The sequence below is a fragment of the Solanum lycopersicum genome, chromosome 3, assembly GCF_036512215.1.
Source record: "Solanum lycopersicum chromosome 3, SLM_r2.1".
In the NCBI taxonomy this organism is placed as follows: domain Eukaryota; kingdom Viridiplantae; phylum Streptophyta; class Magnoliopsida; order Solanales; family Solanaceae; genus Solanum; species Solanum lycopersicum.
In genome coordinates, this window is record NC_090802.1 from 3,065,024 (window position 1) to 3,082,130 (window position 17,107).

Below are 17,107 nucleotides of genomic sequence, written 5' to 3' on the forward strand. Positions count from 1 at the left end.
TTTTTGGTGTAGCCATATCCTCAGAATTTCCTATTTTTCAACAATAAATGGAAATTACATTGATCACATAGAATTTTGAAATATAATAAAATGATTCTCGTCACATATACCTTAATTAGTTGAGGAAGTTTTTGAAGATTAAAAATAAATAAAATAAAATAAAAGATAACATTATTTATAAAAGATCGATACTTGAAGTCTTGAACAAACAAATGAGGAATATATAAAGATTTAAGTAGACTTTTAATTTTTTCACTATACATAAAAGAAAAAGTTGAAAATATTAAAAGGAAATTGACAAATCACACCAAATCTATAAATTAAAAAATGATTAAATTTTTATTAGTGATTTAATATGACTTGATGTGATTTTAAAAGAAAAATCAAAGTCAAACAGAAACCAATTAAATTTTAATAATATATTTCTATAAATCTTATAAATATCACTTTATATTATACTTTTAAAATATTTATTATACTAATGTATAATTTATAAATTCTTAGGAAGAAATAAAAATGGAAAAAGATTTATAAAGAGATAACAAAAAGTTTCTTTATATCTAATCACGCAGATTGAGCAATCAAATAGGAATTTCTTTTATGGGAACAGAATACAATTGTACACATTTTTTCTATAGAATAAATTACAATTTTTGCAATGGACACACAAACCCCTACCTTTAATAAATTTAAGATATGAATATATATATATATATATAAAGAATTCAGAATTCACTTTACTAACATAAAAATCGTTTAATGATATATAATAATGTATTTTTCATCGTGAACCTTCTTGACCTTACTTGACACTGTCTCTATCTTCAAATGCAGAAAGATTACTAAACAAAAATTAGTGCACTTTGTAACTAAAAACATTAATTTAATCATCCGAGTAATTAACATCAAATACATATATTTATGATGAGAATTAACACAAACAATATCAAACGGAGACTCAGAGAATTGAGTAGAAAATAATATAACTAGAAAAAAATATTTTTAAAAAATCAATTTATAGCTAAATTTTATTACAAATGAATTTGTCCGCTTGGTAGTTAATAGTAAATATTCAATTAATTAAAAACATAATTTACCTTTTTTACTATTTATACACATGACTTAATAATTGAAATAATAATCTTATTAGACTAGTACTTAGACATTAGATAAATATTTTCCCCTAATTTATTAGCAGAGACTTGACCTGTTAAACCCTTTTCTTAGTATTTTCCTCTTTTTCTATACAAAAAAAAACTCCAATAATTGAATCGATTTTATATATAAAGAGCCGAAATAATCCAAGGTCTCTGTAGTCTCAAAAAAATCCATTCCAATTGCCATTTCACTCTTGTTCTAGATACTTCTTTGGAGTTCCTCTCCATCACCAATGGCGTCCGATCTGGAGACTAGGGCTAAAGAGGCATTCATTGACGACCACTTTGAACTCGCCGTTGACCTGTACACTCAAGCCATAACGCTGAGCCCTAAGAACCCTGAACTTTTCGCCGACCGTGCTCAGGCCAATATCAAACTCAACTACTTCACTGGTATCATCCTTTCTAAACCTAATTTATCCGTTAATTTCATTATTTGTAAGAAACGGCGTTGATTCTATTATTTTGCTATGTTATTTGTGTTCTGCGATTTATAGAATTGGTTGAAGGTTTTGTGGATTTGTGCTTCGTTTTGTGTTTTCGGCGTATTTGTTTCTCTGCTTGATTACGAAAGTTAATTACCGCTATCTGCTACTTGACTGCGTGGGGTTTATGGTGAAGAGTTTGTTAAGCCTTTTTTTGGATTACGGTTTTAATGTGTTGTTGTTACGCTTTTATTAGATCCGGTGTTTGTTTTATTGGTTAAGTGTTAGATTTAGAGAATCTTGGGAATCCTAATTTGACTTATAAGTTTAATTGGTTGTTTAGTCTTGGAATGAGATGAACAGGGAGGATTCACAAAGTCAAACTCTATTGTCTCTTTTTTTGGTAACAGTAAAAGCCGTGGTTGTTGAAATTTTTCTCCTGTGTTATATCTCGTTAGCTTTCTTATGTTCTATGAGATTGAATGAGGTTCATAGGCATTGCATCCTGCAAAGATATCTGTATATGTATGCATCAACGTCTTGTATTTTCTGAATACTACTTGTATGTATCTGCATACATCATCATATTTCACTATTTATGGTGTTAATAATTATCATTCTAAACGGGGTAGCAATTTTAATAATGTTTACATGTGAGCAGAAGCTGTTGTTGATGCGAACAAGGCCATTGAGTTGGATCCTACAATGTCAAAAGCATATTTACGCAAGGGGTGAGTATATAATTACTTTCTTATTCCTGTGCGTAAATCTTGTTTAGATTTTGTGGAGTTTTATTACTTTTTCACTACATGTTTTTGTTGCTCTCATATCATGTGCTATGGTATTGTTGTCTTGATCTAACAACGTTCACCTGAAAACTGACATGGTGATTTAGCTCTTGTGATTTGGGATGTTGCAATAGGTGATGGTGAAATCTAGATTTGTCATTTTCATGATTTATTGGTTTGTTGAATATGTCTGGTTTTCATCATCCTCCAAGAAAGACTCTGCAGCATCATAAATTTTTCCACCACCTCTCGACTGTAATTCCCCAAAAATGTTACTACAGTACCATGTAATTATTAAGTATTTTATAATATACTTTCCATTGTTTTTGCTAGTCCAGTATACTAAAAGTATTTCTCTCCTTGTCCATTTTAGCAAATCAAAGGAGATTTATAACTTTCTTCCGATGCTCTCTTTATCATTATGTACCCACACTTTCCAATCATTGCTTTATTGATAGAACTTTAATAACCATTAATAGGGATAATTTAAATAAACAAACTCTTAACGAATAATTATCAAGGGAAATGTAAAGTCAATACTGGACTGGTGGAAAGCAATGGAGGGAGAATTTTGTTTAGGTTTTACCTGCACTTTTGATAATCAACAAAGACTAAGTGAAACAACACTATTTTTTGCAGTAGCACTTGCTATCTGTCACTTCTTGTTTTACTAGATACTGCATTGTTGAATTAATTTTTTTTTTGTTACTTTTCTAGGTTGGCCTGTATGAAGCTTGAAGAATACCAAACTGCAAAGGCAGCTTTGGAAATTGGTGCCAGTTTAGCACCAGGAGAGTTAAGATTCAGTAAGCTAATGAAAGAATGTGATGAACATATTGCAGGTAAAGTAGCGCTTTTGTGGCTATTCTAACATTTCCCAAATCTGTTCAATTCTAACATAAACTCATGGCATCTTTGGAGACTTTGGTATTATATAGGTAAATTAGTGCTTTTGTGGCTCTTCTAACATTTCCCAAATCTGGTCAGTTCTAACATCAACTCATGGCATCTATGGAGACTTGGTGATGATATGAGAAATTGGCAGTTTATAGTTTAAGAAAATACCAAAAGCCACGTTTTTTTTTTTTAATGATTGTGGTTATTTTCCTGACAGATTTATGTGTATATTTCACTATGCTATTAGCAACATTAAGTGCTTAGTGAAACTAATCGATGGTCTTTTGCTCCAAATTCAGAGGAAGCTGGCGAATTGCCTAATCTGTCGGTGGATAAAACCTCAGCTAGTGTTGTTGCACATCCTGCATCTGAGTTACCGGACAATGTTGCTATTGCGCCTGAAGGTGCTCAACCAACGGTCAACCAGTCCCATCAAGGATCTGCTGCCAAACCAAAATACAGGTTTTATGCCAAAGCTTTTGCTGTGTTAGTGAGTCGTTTAAGTCCAGTAACTCTGAGATAGTACCTTTTGATAGGGTAAATAATCTTATCAATGTGGGGATACTTGTGAAATTGTAATAACAAAGTACTACTACAGTCAAACCTAGTGTCAGACACATTTGATGTTTAGATCTCATTTTGCTGTTATAAACAAAAGTACACAAAAAATTAGTTAATGGTATTGTGTACAGAGAAGAATGAATGTATTTCTCAACCAATTTAACCAATTTTTTTTGTATGAATGTAAAGAAGGTGAACATCTCGTGAAGTTATGACCATAATTGATTGGCACTATTTAAATACAATTTTTTTCTTTCTTGGAGAACATGGGCTAATCTGATGTATGTAATTGCAGACATGAATTTTATCAGAAACCAGAGGAGGTGGTGGTGACTATATTTGCCAAGGGCATACCAGCCAAGAATGTTGTTGTTGACTTTGGTGAACAAATAGTATGTTTTACCATCTTATCCTGTTGAGATAATTTTATTCAAAAGATTGGATGACAAAGTACTCATTTTTTGCTTGGTTGCTGCACAGCTTAGTGTTAGCATTGATGTGCCAGGTGAAGAAACTTATTCTTTCCAGCCTAGGTTGTTTGGCAAGGTGAGGCTAAGCTTAAAATATGGCTGTGATATTTTTGGACGGAGCTCCATTTAAAATTTCTGAAATTGTTCCCCGAGTAACTGAAGATGCTTACTCTGTGATCTCGTGCTGGTCCTCTCATGATTGGCAGATAACACCTGCAAAATGCAGATACGAAGTGATGTCTACCAAAATTGAGATCCGCCTTGCGAAAGCTGAGCTGTTACACTGGACATCGCTTGAGTATACAACGGAACCTGTTGTAATTCAGAGGCCTATTGTGTCATCAGGTAAACCTGTTTGCTAGTCTAATATGTTATTCTGGCTATCAATGGGGTTCCTCTCCCCCTTCACGCAATTGTCAGTTCAATAGTTTCTTCATGTTTACTTAAATGGAGTCGCTTACAAGGACCAATGAATTTTGTACCAAATCTGATGTTTAATTATTTAGCAGCAGAACTTACTATTAGTTTTGCATTTTACAGCTGCCCCGCGGCCCAGTTATCCTTCCTCAAAACTGAGAAATGTAGATTGGGATAAACTAGAAGCTGAAGTGAAAAAAGAGGTATTTAGAACATTACAGTGTTGTGTTTGATGTCCTTGTCTAAAGATCACGATAGACTCTGCAGTTTAGTTTCTTTGTCCCTGAATGCTTGGAATGTGTTCCAGGAAAAAGATGAAAAATTGGATGGAGATGCAGCATTGAACAAATTTTTCAGAGACATTTACCAAGATGCTGACGAGGACACTAGAAGAGCTATGATGAAATCCTTTGTAAGCCTGATCCTTTCTATATATTATATATTTCAAAAAAGGAATACCTCTAACAGTCCTCGTGGAGGACATTAGTTTCTCCATTATGATGGGACATAATCTTCCTAGGCCAGTGCTTTGGGGCTAGTACTAGATGCACTTAGCTTTCTCTCTGTTGCATTTTCCTTTGGGAAGATGCCTACCAACCTATAATATTGTCGTCTTCTTATTCCTTCTTTAAATATCTTAAAACATCTCACAACACTTCCTTATCCTTGTGCACCATTTGTCATGTTTAAGAAGTTGTCTTTCTCAACTCTGTAGCTTATTTCAAGTTTTCTTGTAAAGGGTGCCTGTCAGATTTAGGTTGTTATCCTCTGACTGATGAACTTTGTAAGCTTGGTAATTTGTTGCATTTCTTCCTTGCGGATGACAGAAGTCTTATGTGGTGTAATATGTTATTTTTATATGTGCTGCCTGTCAGGTGGAATCTAATGGGACTGTTTTGTCGACAAACTGGAAAGAAGTTGGCACAAAGAAGGTTGAAGGAAGCCCTCCGGATGGCATGGAGCTGAAGAAATGGGAGATCTAGAATCGATCCTCTGTTGATGTTTTTTGACTTTGCATTTTAAGTTGTTTCATTGCTATTTTTATTATAGAAGAATTTGTTCATATTTTCTTTTCTAAGGTTTTAAGTTTTGTTCTTTGCTGTTGGATTGAGATAACAGTAATATATCTTCAAATTGTGGACAGCTTATCTTTTCAAGATCTTGTTAGAATTTCATTTTTGTTTTTCTAAGTTTCACCCAATGAGGAGGTTCCTTTCCCTAATTACGTCTGTAGATGTGTAGGGGAATTCCAGGTTTAACAATTCAGTACGTGGTATGCAATGGTGGTGGATGTTATCCTTTTCTGTGCAGCATTGACATGCAGTCTTAAAAATTAAGACTTCTTGCGTGTTATAACGATTCGATATATTTAAGTCTAATCTTTCATCCTACTAGTACTACGGAATATTTGGTTCGTATAAAGTTATCCCAATATAATGCACAAATTTGTAATAATTGTAATGTATTAATAAATATAGGAGTTCAAAGTATTTGGGGAGAAAAGGAAAATCTCAGTCTAAAGAGACGATGACATCTTTGTTAATACTCATATTTTTATCCTATTATAAACTGGTAGGTGTAACTATTGTTTAACTTGAGCACATGTTTCTTTACCAAAAAAAAACAAAAACGATTAATGGTACCCAACAAACCAACCAAACGGGCCATTGTTCCGGTAACGAATTTAGCCGACCCGGAGATGGGAGGATCCGACTGGTCGCCATTTGTGGAATCTCTTAAATCAAACACAAACAAAATTCTCTTTACCTGAGCAGTCCACAAAGCTTCTCAATCACTGCCTCTACCCAGTCAATCGATCCACAGTAAAGGTATTCACCTTCTTCCTTGTTTGCGTTTTATGAAAATGTGCTTAGGTTTTAGTTTAATTTAAAAATCGTTTGGGTCTTATCAGTTGATCATTTGATTTTGAAAAAAAAAGCTATCAAACTTGAAATTGATGCGGTTTTGTGATAGGTATTTGTAGAAGATGCAGTTCTTCGGAGGATCAGAGATCAGTCCCTCGCCACCGCCGCCGACAGCATCAGGCAATAATGCACATATGCTGTATGTATTCAATAGGAACGGAGTGTGTCTTCTTTACAGGGAATGGAATCGGCCTCTTAAGACTTTAAACCCTCAGCAGGACCATAAGCTCATGTTTGGTTTGCTCTTCTCTCTCAAATCTTTGACCGCTAAGATGGATCCCACAAGGTCTCTCCTTCTCTTCTCTATTGCCCAAATCCGATATTTTGATCTAACAAATGTATTTTGTATTATTGGAATGAAAAGGATCATAAATTATACTATGGTTGAATGAATATATATAATATGTATAACTGATTTGATCCATCTAGTTTGAGACTGAGGCATAGTTCATTGACTGGATTGTTCGCTCAATCCTTGATCTCCCCTTCCCAACTCCCATCTTCTTGGAAAAATTTTCGTGTTAGGATTAATTATCAAAATGTAGTCTCTTTTCACTTGAAATCTATTTGGGCAGTACTGAAAAAGGTAATCTTGGGGTGCCGCAATTACCTGGACAAGGATGTTCGTTTCACAGCTTTCGGACTAATACATATAAACTCAGTTTCATGGAAAGTCCATCTGGAATAAAGGTCAGTCAGTGATGCATTGAATTGTCTTTTTTTATAAGTTCCACTGAAATTGTCGTAGGTCTTGTCATACAATGATTTTTTCTGTCAGGACTACTATCATTGTGTGATTATGATAAGTTCCATTGAAATTGTTCTTGGTCTCTTCCTGGTGCCATCTTTTGATTTGGTCAGTTTATTTATTGTAGTATTCATGTTACTCAAGGGCTAGTGGACAGTTCGTAGCTGTAGTGCAGTCAATATATACTTGTTCTGTTATGAGGTTACATTTTGATTATGTTACATATATAAGCCTTATCTTTCTGAATTGGGAGAGAGGATGGATAGTCTGGATGCATTCAGTTGAAAGAACTAAAGGAAATGATCCAAGTAATGCTGCTATTTATCTAATATCTCTTCCAAGTGATTCAAGGATGTAATAGAATAAAAAACCTACTTTATTCTGGAAAAGGAAAAATAACATTGAGTGAGGGAGAAGAGCTTTACCAGTATATTAAAAATCATTAGGAAGATGCCCAATAACAGCATAAGGCTATTTGTGCCTCTTACATGAGTTTACATCAATGAATTGAGAAGGGGTCTTCGAAGGAAAAAAAAAAACATTGTGCAGCTGCTTTCTAATTCTATGAAGGAAATTATCTGATTTTAGATTCTTCTTCTTTGATGAGAATGTTGGTTTGGCTACATGCTCATATAAGCAGCCATCACTAGCCACCATATGGCCTAGTTCTTGCAGCTTTATGGCTTGCTTTCTTCTTGTGGCACTATGTTTGTCCGCCTCATTCTGTAGAAGACAAGTCATAATCCCCTTCTGTGATGTTCAAATAAATGGTTTTATTTATGTCAACATGCTTCTATCACTGTTATTAGAATTCTCCATCAATATGGTGATAAACTGCCAAGCTGTATCACTGATTTGTAGTGCATGTGTTTGAAGGATGAGATGATTTTCCATATAGATAAAATTTTGAATCAGCTGAATTTGGTATCTGTTTATCCTAATGTTTATGATCTTATTCCTCAAGAAGAAGGAAAAATAAAGGGTTATTTCTTGTGGAATGTGATTTGGCAAATGTATTTTTCCCTTTTAGCACCTTCATTAGTACCATTGGTAAAACTGTAAGTGGTACTTGCTTTTGATCATAGTGGTTGAATTCCTGCTATGTGGATTTCTTCTCAATTATATGATCTATGAAGGTAACTTGTAAATCTCTGAATTCTTCCATCTTAACTTACCACGCGTGACACACAACCATTTCCCCTCATAGTATTTGAGGTCTCAAATGGTGTGTACTGTTTAAAAAAAGGCCCTTTCTTTTGTACAAGGGAAGGAAAGGCTGTTTCTTTCCATTTGGAGATAAAATGAGTGTAAAGGATCTGGATGAGAGGGTATGGCAGGGTACTTGAAGGATGAAAATTATGTCTACTAGAGAATTTCATATCAGAAACATTGTAATAACAGTGTTATTTCTAGTGTGAAAAGTGAATCTTTGTCTTGCTACTTATTTGATAGCTGTTGTGATAAAGTACATTTTATTGGTATTACTTTATCACTGTTCATGACTGTATCTCTTTGTGCTTCTCTTTTCTCCTTCAATAGGCAACAAATAGCTAATGGTTCTATTTAACCTTACAAGCATCTGGTGCATGTCTGAATTATGTTAAATTGTTGCAGATCATCCTTGTCACACATCCTAGGACTGGTGATCTAAGGGAATCTTTGAAGTATATTTACAATTTGTATGTTGAATATGTGGTGAAGAATCCGCTCTACTCCCCAGGGGCTCCTATCAAGTGAGTGCTTAATAATACAGGTTTAGCCTACCAACACTGTGCGGGATTTGATTGTTTCTTATCTCGCTGCTAGAATATGCTGTTGTTGCAATAAGTTAATTGCACTTTCTGCTTAAATAGTGAAAGTTTTATTTATGTGAGTTTGTTTTTGTAGTTTCTTTTTTTAAAAAGAAATTACGGTGGTGTCCAGTCTAGCTTGGGCGCACCTCGACTAATTTCATTGGGTAACAACTACCTCCCGCCAACACGCATAGGTGCTGGTAACTTTGCCACCAAGGCTTAGGCAGAGTGAAAGAAATCACTCAGTGTTTTTTCCCTCCACTGGGATTTGAACATGGGATGGTTCTTCCCCACTTCATTGATCAATAGGTAACACCTTTGGGTGCAAATATATAGTATGATGATAATATATGATCTTCCACCTTACCACTATAATACCTAGTAATATACCATATGATGTTCCACCCTGCGTGGTATTCTAAAAGAGAAGTCCCTACTTGAAGAATAACGTGATGTTGGATAAACATGGTTCATTTTCTGGTTAAATAAGTAGTGATATAGGGAAGATTTGGAATGAGGCTTTCTACTTCTTGATTAAGAATATTGCAGCTAAAATGATGAACATGCATCTGATAAGAGGGATGTCACAGTTAATGAATGATTGATGATGATTTCAACTTCAAAAGAAATAAAGAAATTTGAGATCTTGCCATGGTTTTATTCCTGTTTGATTGATTCTTAAAGACATGAAACTGCGATGTTGCAAAATTCTTGTGTTGAAGGAATGAAATTTTAGGATCTTTCCCTTTTCTCCCTCAGAAGCTTTCTTCAAAACTTTTGGACTTTATACAATATCTGGATTATATTATTTTAGGGAAATTATCTCAAATAGCCTTCTGCCCAAAAAATAGTTGCCAAATGTATAATATATGTATAATTAGTGTATGGTATAAGTATATTTACTAGTTGCTGTAAATATTTTTGGCCGAGCTGCCAGATGTCTCCCCTATATTTTATGCATATTCTTTTCTTTACGACCAAAATCTTATGCATGTAAAGAGTATGTCTTTGATCTTGATGATCATTCCCTTGAATGTGTATAATTCATATGAACTCTTGAAGAAGTATTTTCTCAAGTGACCGTTATGTTTAAGGTTTCATTTTCAAATATAGTCTGGAGACTTTACCCAGAAAATGGGTCAAAAAAATTGTTAGTAGCAACCTGGGTATAGATCTGATACCAATACGAACTGTCTATTTCAATTGTTGTGCTTTCTGAAATTGTGTACCTATATGAGGGTTCAAGTTTTGATCGATATTTGCGGAGCAATGGGTTCTTCTTCTTAAAAAGAAAAGAGAATGAAAAAAAAAATATTTCCCAGGTTGTACTCTTGAGAATTACAATATGTTGCCGTCTCTTTTTCCCTGTGAAAATTTCCAATGAGCATTTAGTTGGTCATTGTTTATGTAGGTGTGAGCTATTTAATTCTACCCTCGATCAGTATGTCAGAGGCGTTGGATAATTTTTCAAGGTACATTTCTCATTGTTTATTGCCATTTATTGTTTAAAAAAATTCTACTTTATCAATGGAAAAAATGAACATAAAGTTAACTCTACATAGAATTTTTGTTCTTAAGCATTTCATGATCTGATTTTGCCTTGGCGGATTACAATACCTTCAGGATCAAATGGATTCAGATATCGCATATTGCATTTGGCTTAGTCGCCCCTTCAATGATGACGTTCTATCATCAGTGATGGAAGAATGGCTCAGGTTGAGCTCAATACATTCTCAAAACTTGCTGCACAACCTTTATTTAGACAAAGTGTTGCGCCAATTGTGTTCCTAGTTACAGTCTGACCTCAAATTGGCAACTTCAGTATATTGTCTTTCATATCATTTAATGTGTTTAAACAGTAAGATGATTTGGATAAAGTCTGTATTACATTCATTAGATGATGCTTGTCTTTTGATGTATACACTATAACGATGAAGAATGGTAGGTTTAAGAGCAGTGAATGTGAAGTGTGCTTGCTTTTTTGTATTGGATCTGTTTCCTGTTAATATATGTTAGTATTGAACTCTCGATGTGCTTGGCTAAATCCACCCATTCATTCTTCAAGAAGTTTTGTAGTCACAAGTCACAGAAAACTCTCAAGTGGGACATAAATTATCTGAAAGTTGTCGAAATGTACAAATTAATACAACTGTCTTGATCAGGTAAAACGTTATAATTTGAGCTAAAAGAATAAAGAGGAAATAGACAGATAACAGACGATGATGCTTTAAATAAATAAATAATTATACTAGAGCAAGCAGTCTTAATATATGACCTAGGACATAATTGAAAAAGATTCGATTTATATTATACTCTCAAATATATTTTGACATTTTACTAAATGCTATCTACTATATTTTGTAAGTTCACGCAAATAGAAACGATAATACGCGAATCAATATATTTTGACATGCTACTTAATTATAATGTCCCTTACGATTTATTTGAAATGGTCACATGCATGAAAATTATTTTGATAATGCACGATAATAAGACTCTGAATTCAATTCATGCAATAGTTAGCAGCATTGTTAAGCTATAATTTCAAATTTATAGATTTTATATATATACCACAAATCTTTTTATTTACTAGGTTGGGAATAAATTATGTTATACATATTAAATAAGTATGTTTGTTTTTGCACTCTAATCAACATGCAGCCACCACCTTGTATTCTGTCTTAGTCTCAAAATTTTAAAGTATATGGTCAAAAGTACGTGGAATAGATTCAAGCATCCGGGTGAGTAGATCTACGATAAATGAATTTGAATTTAGTTATTTTTGTAATTTATTCTTATCTCGATATTAATTCGAAATAACTTACGGTGATAGTCACAACGCCAAAAACTTTCTAAGGAGGGTGTCGCCTCTGTGCAGTGACAGTACCAATATCCACTAATCATTGTTTTCAGATACGGTTACCGGTTGACATCTCTTCTAATTCGTCGATACGAGAAGAAAATTGTTGTGTGAATAAATTAATATCTATACATAGTCCCTAATTCTTAGTGTTGAATATAAACGCAATAAATTCAATATTGGATTCAGATAAATTCGAAATAATTGGCCACTTGGTTGTGGGAGGTAGGGTTTAGAGGGGGGGTGAGACAATACATTAAGGTGCAAGAGAAATAAAAGAAAATGTTCACGTGGTAGCAAAAGAATAAGAAGAACCCGTGAACAAACACTGATTCTGTAGCAACCAAACAAATGCAAACCAATTATCCATTGCCTTTTTCACTCTTTACTACTACTTCACTACCCCACACACAAAAAAAAAAAAAAACCTAATTTTTTCTTTTATTTCCTTCGATTCAATTTATGTAACATTACGCTTTTAGTAAAGTTGCATAATTTCTTACATGTAAAAACGTAAATATCTTATTAAAAAAGATAATAAAATTAAAATAAATATAAATAACCTACAAAACTAATTTTCTTTAAAAAAAATATGTCATATAAATTGAAATGATAACAACGAGCGTGATATATAACGACAAGATGTTCGAATTATTCATACCCCATTTGTTTCATTTCATGTACCCGTGACGTCGCTGTTCCTCAATTTTTCGTGGTTGAGCTTTCCCTCTCATTATATTTGTCTTTTTTCTCCACATAGACTTGATCTTTTATATATATATATATATATATGTCTGTTACTTTTAATTTGATTTCTTATGAAGATTGATTGTATAATAATTAAATAGATATATTCATCATTAATTAATTAATAATGAAAGTGATTTTCTAGAGTCCAAATAGCTTTCACTAGAATTTTGGACCCTAAAGGGCACCCGTGAAACTATTGATCATCTAAATAAACCAGACAGAAAAGTGAGATAAAAGAGGGCGAAGTGTGTGATTATTTCATTTTTTTTTTTAGAAAAGGAAAGGAAAAATGTATAAGTATTTTTAGATTATAATCGAAATGTTAAAGATATATTTTAATTAAATTAACTTATTAACCCTTTAAATTTATTTATTTTTTGTAATTGTGTGCACCTTATTGGCTAACGTGACATCTTATCTCTCATGCGCCTCAATTGCGTTGAGTCAAGAAATGTACAAAATTACAAAAAAAAAGAAAAAAAGTTAAGGGTGTAATAGAACTTAGTTTAGTTAAGTTATGTCTCTAGGATTTCGATCATAGTTTAAAAAATACTTGTACATTTAAAGCATAATTTTATTATTTAATTATATTCTCAACAAGCTTCCGATTTGATTCTTTTACACCTCGAGGTGAAAAAGAATCTCTTTGTTCTTTGAGATGTAAGATTCACACACTATTTTTCTCATATAATGATATCATCTAATGGTCCTAAACCAGACAGAAAAGTAAAACTAACATGACTATCTCATTCAAAAGAGAATAAACATATTTTTATTATTCTCTTGTTTTATAAAAAATGATTTGACACAAAATTTAAAAAAATGAAGAAGACTTTTGATCTTAAACATAACATATGAAAAATTATTACTAAAAAAAGAAATGAGGTTATTCTTTTTTAAACGGACTGAATATTTAATAATATTTTCAAAGTTAAAATTTCATTAAACATAGCAGGCGAAATAATGAAGAAGAAGAAAGAAAAGAAATGTTAGAATTATTATTTTTGTTACATGAAATTGATTAGAGAAACAGCAAAAAACAAACATGATAAATTGACAATCCATGAAAGTGATGTATCACTTTTTTGATCTTGAAACTCTTCTAATCAATACAATCAACCAAAGCAATCGATAGAATACGAAGAACCCAATCAAGATATATATATTTGTCCATCTTTCATTTTCATGGAGTCCTCTTTTATCCAAAACATCACTTCCACTCACCATACACACTCTGTTTTTCTCATCGTACCATATCAAACACTTGGCGACAAGGCAAGAATACTCATTGATCAACAATGCATCTAAACCATACTTGTACATGGACAAATAATGCAGCATTGTCCAGAACTTAGGCATCGTCTCCTTCGTAATGAAGTAGCCGGAAAACAAGAAAGATCCGGCGAGGAGTAGAGTTACGAGCGAAGTTCCGGCGATGTAATTTGGTGCAACAGAGCTTAAGAAGAGGACGAATGAGTTCGCCATTAAGACGATGACCCAAATTGTTAAAACGAAGTATGTGAATGCTTGCCATGAATAACAAAGACCCACTAAGAAATAAAGTGAAATTGAGTACAAGATTGCGATGACTAGTAAGTAAGGGAGGAAAACTAGTGTGTTTGCGATGAGATAGGAAGATAATCGATAAACCCCACTTGAAGTTTCTCTTAGTAAAATGGGTCTTTCGTTTATGAAGATTGGGAGAGTTTCAGTTGTGGAAGAGAGAAGGAAAGTGAGAGTGAAAGCGAAAAGTCCGAATCTTTTCTCGATTCCAGCTTTACCAAATCCAATGTTGATGTAAATTGTACCTAAAACAAGACCAACTCCTAATGCCTGTAAGGTGTTTGTTAAAAGTAACTGCTTTGTTCTGTAAATTATTTTCCAGAATCTGCTGTACAAAACAGCTATTTCATGTAATCTTGAACTTCTATATTTGATTTCCCCTGTTTTAGAAGCCTCAGGAACAGGGGTGGTGGTGGGATTTTGATGGGGTGAACTTATTGGTGTAATGGGTTTTTTATCATTGAGTTGGCTGAGCATTTCCATGGCATATTCAAGAGAATTGAGCTGTGGGGGGACAGTGAAGCCATTTTCAAGCAAAAACTCTTCAAGAGATGATAATGTACCATGATGGACAACAGTTCCTTTTGATAGCAGCAGGATTTTATCTATGGTGGCAAGAATCTTGAAACTTGGTTGATGAATAGACAACAGCACGGTACGTTGACGCGAGTCGGTGATTGATCTGAGTGTCTGCATTACATTCAGAGCTGAATTACTATCAAGACCTGATGTTGGTTCATCAAGAAGTAAGATTGCAGGGTCATGAAGTAGACTCAAACCAATCGAAACACGTCTTCGTTCTCCACCCGAGAGGCCATGAGCAAGCCTTGTATGAGCCAAATGTGTAAGCCTGAGCTCCGCCAGAAGAGAATCCACAATGCACGAAACATCATTGAGTTTCGGGTTGAGTAGACGGGCAGAGAAGGCAAAAGTTTCCGAGACAGTGAGCTGCGGAAGACTACAATCATGTTGAGGGACATAAGCTGAGAGCTTGCGGAAAGTAGAAGGACTATGAAGGGGAAGAGAGTTTAAGAGAAGAGTGCCACTTGTAGGCGAAGTTCCAGCAGCTAAAATGTCGAGTAACGTGGATTTTCCCGCCCCACTCGGACCAACAATACCAAGAATCTGAGAAGGATAAGCAGTGAAAGAGATGTTTTTCAAGATATTAATTGGTGGTGGTGTTTCACAAGGCTTAAATAACAAGGCAGGAGAAATCGTGGTTGATTTCGAATAGCCTATTGAAGAAGCTGTTAGTTTATATGTTTTAAGTGGAGGAGATGGTGGTGTTGGAGATGATTCAATTTCCATGGTGAAGTTGATTGGATAGAAGGAAGACTAATAAGAAGTGAAGTTGAGTAGTAGTAGAAGAAGAAGAAAGAAGAATAAAAAGGGGTTAGTGAGACAGCCTCCATCATGAGATATAGTTTTAGTAGTTTTAGTAATAGTAGAATAATGTTAGTGGATGTCAAAGTGGAAAATGAAAAAAGTATATCTACTGCTTAAGAAGGAGTTGTTCGAATGATAAGCACCCCTCATTTCCAACCCGAGCAAAAGGGACGGAGGTCCTAGGGTGGTTAAAAAAAGAAAGAGAAGTTCCATTACCTCAAAGTTTAGGATGAAAACTCAAAACATTGTCTTTGGTCCCATTTTGAAGTTTAGAGCACCTCATGGAACATAAGTAAAAAAGAAAAATATGATTTAAGTTATATAAATTGATGGGACCATTGTGTTAGCAAGTTACTATTTTATTTTTAGGTTATCATATCAAATTTACTAAGAAGATGAATTGCTCGTTGTTGTGAATTATTGGATAATTGTGTTCGTGAAAGATAACTAAAATTAATCGAATTGTTATATGATTTATGCATATATATATATATATATATATATATATAGTGTCTTGCATGTTAGTAAGGATATATTGACATGAAATATTGTCATATGTTTGATATGGTGCCTAACAAAACGCTGTAAATATACTTCTAGAATCCAACTTAGTTAAAATGGGGGAGTAAAAAATAAATGAGATGGAAACTAACTAGAATAGTTAAGAGGATTGATTTTGTAGGTCATTTACAATTATTTTAGTGTTAATAAGTTTTATAGACTTTTTACCGGAGATCTAAATAGAGAAAATTTTCTTATAATTAATTTATAAGTGGACAAGAGATTTCATTTCTTTACTAGTGCATCGGTAAATTATAAATGATAATTATGAATATTCATGTAAAATTTGGAAGAATATAAGATAAAACAATAATAAAATTGACAGGAAAAAAAATGAAGAAATGCTGACAGCGAAGATGAGCCATCAATCAGAGATTTGGCGCTTGCTGAAAAGAATATAAAAGAGAGAAAAAAGGAATAAAATGCATTTTATAACATATAAATAATCAATAAGTTGGAAAAAGAGGGTTCACGAGTTCACTCTTCTCTCCTTTAAGAACCAAGTGCCTGCCTAGGAGATTCTTATTATATATATCAACAGGGGCGGCGTAAATAGATATTTGTGGTCCGATCTTTTTTCGAAATTTGTACATATTTAACGAAAGTTTAGTGTATTAAGCTATTTTCTTGTAACATGTGTGGCATGTCTATATATATATATATATACACATAAAATGTTATGTGTGTATTTGTAAGTGTTAATATATATATAAAGGTGGAGTCAAAATTTCAAGTTTATAGATGTGTGATTCTAGGTTTTTTAAGTACTAGATTCGAGATTGTAGATATCAACCAGAAGATGCATG

General features: G+C 33.5%; 3 protein-coding genes across 4 annotated transcripts; 2 read left to right on the forward strand and 1 right to left on the reverse strand.

Annotated features, from left to right (window-relative positions):
• The first annotated feature begins 1,390 nt into the window (after positions 1-1,390).
• SGT1-1 (protein SGT1) lies at positions 1,391-5,698 on the forward strand. Its single transcript, NM_001293245.1, has 10 exons — positions 1,391-1,550; positions 2,244-2,313; positions 3,088-3,212; positions 3,567-3,729; positions 4,124-4,220; positions 4,309-4,374; positions 4,505-4,643; positions 4,839-4,918; positions 5,023-5,127; positions 5,591-5,698. The coding sequence occupies exons 1-10, from the start codon at positions 1,391-1,393 to the stop codon at positions 5,696-5,698; spliced, it is 1,113 nt and encodes a 370-aa protein (NP_001280174.1).
• A 687-nt stretch (positions 5,699-6,385) lies between these two features.
• On the forward strand, positions 6,386-11,211 carry LOC101258922 (trafficking protein particle complex subunit 1-like). 2 transcript variants are annotated; one of them, NM_001366462.1, is made up of 6 exons: positions 6,386-6,544; positions 6,690-6,926; positions 7,216-7,330; positions 9,003-9,121; positions 10,593-10,653; positions 10,805-11,211. In NM_001366462.1, exons 2-5 carry the CDS (start codon positions 6,703-6,705, stop codon positions 10,642-10,644), a joined length of 510 nt encoding a protein of 169 aa, NP_001353391.1. In that variant the 5' UTR covers positions 6,386-6,544; positions 6,690-6,702; the 3' UTR covers positions 10,645-10,653; positions 10,805-11,211. The 2 variants fall into 2 exon arrangements, with proteins under 2 accessions (NP_001353391.1, NP_001353392.1); NM_001366463.1 differs by having other exon boundaries at positions 6,700-6,926.
• Positions 11,212-13,755: 2,544 nt separating this feature from the next.
• ABCG4 (ABC transporter G family member 4) lies at positions 13,756-16,127 on the reverse strand. Its single transcript, XM_004234154.5, has one exon. The coding sequence runs from the start codon at positions 15,660-15,662 to the stop codon at positions 13,869-13,871; it is 1,794 nt and encodes a 597-aa protein (XP_004234202.1). The 5' UTR covers positions 15,663-16,127; the 3' UTR covers positions 13,756-13,868.
• Positions 16,128-17,107: the final 980 nt, after the last annotated feature.

Excerpts from the sequence above, each read along its gene's own strand:
- LOC101258922 (NM_001366462.1), top strand. The coding sequence starts at position 6,703 with ATGCAGTTCTTCGGAGGATCAGAGATCAGTCCCTCGCCACCGCCGCCG. Across the intron at positions 7,331-9,002 it reads AAAGTCCATCTGGAATAAAG|ATCATCCTTGTCACACATCC; the intron begins GTCAGTCAGTGA and ends AAATTGTTGCAG. Across the intron at positions 9,122-10,592 it reads TCCCCAGGGGCTCCTATCAA|GTGTGAGCTATTTAATTCTA; the intron begins GTGAGTGCTTAA and ends TTGTTTATGTAG.
- SGT1-1 (NM_001293245.1), top strand. The coding sequence starts at position 1,391 with ATGGCGTCCGATCTGGAGACTAGGGCTAAAGAGGCATTCATTGACGAC. Across the intron at positions 4,919-5,022 it reads AAGCTGAAGTGAAAAAAGAG|GAAAAAGATGAAAAATTGGA; the intron begins GTATTTAGAACA and ends AATGTGTTCCAG. Across the intron at positions 5,128-5,590 it reads GAGCTATGATGAAATCCTTT|GTGGAATCTAATGGGACTGT; the intron begins GTAAGCCTGATC and ends GCTGCCTGTCAG.
- ABCG4 (XM_004234154.5), bottom strand. The coding sequence starts at position 15,662 with ATGGAAATTGAATCATCTCCAACACCACCATCTCCTCCACTTAAAACA.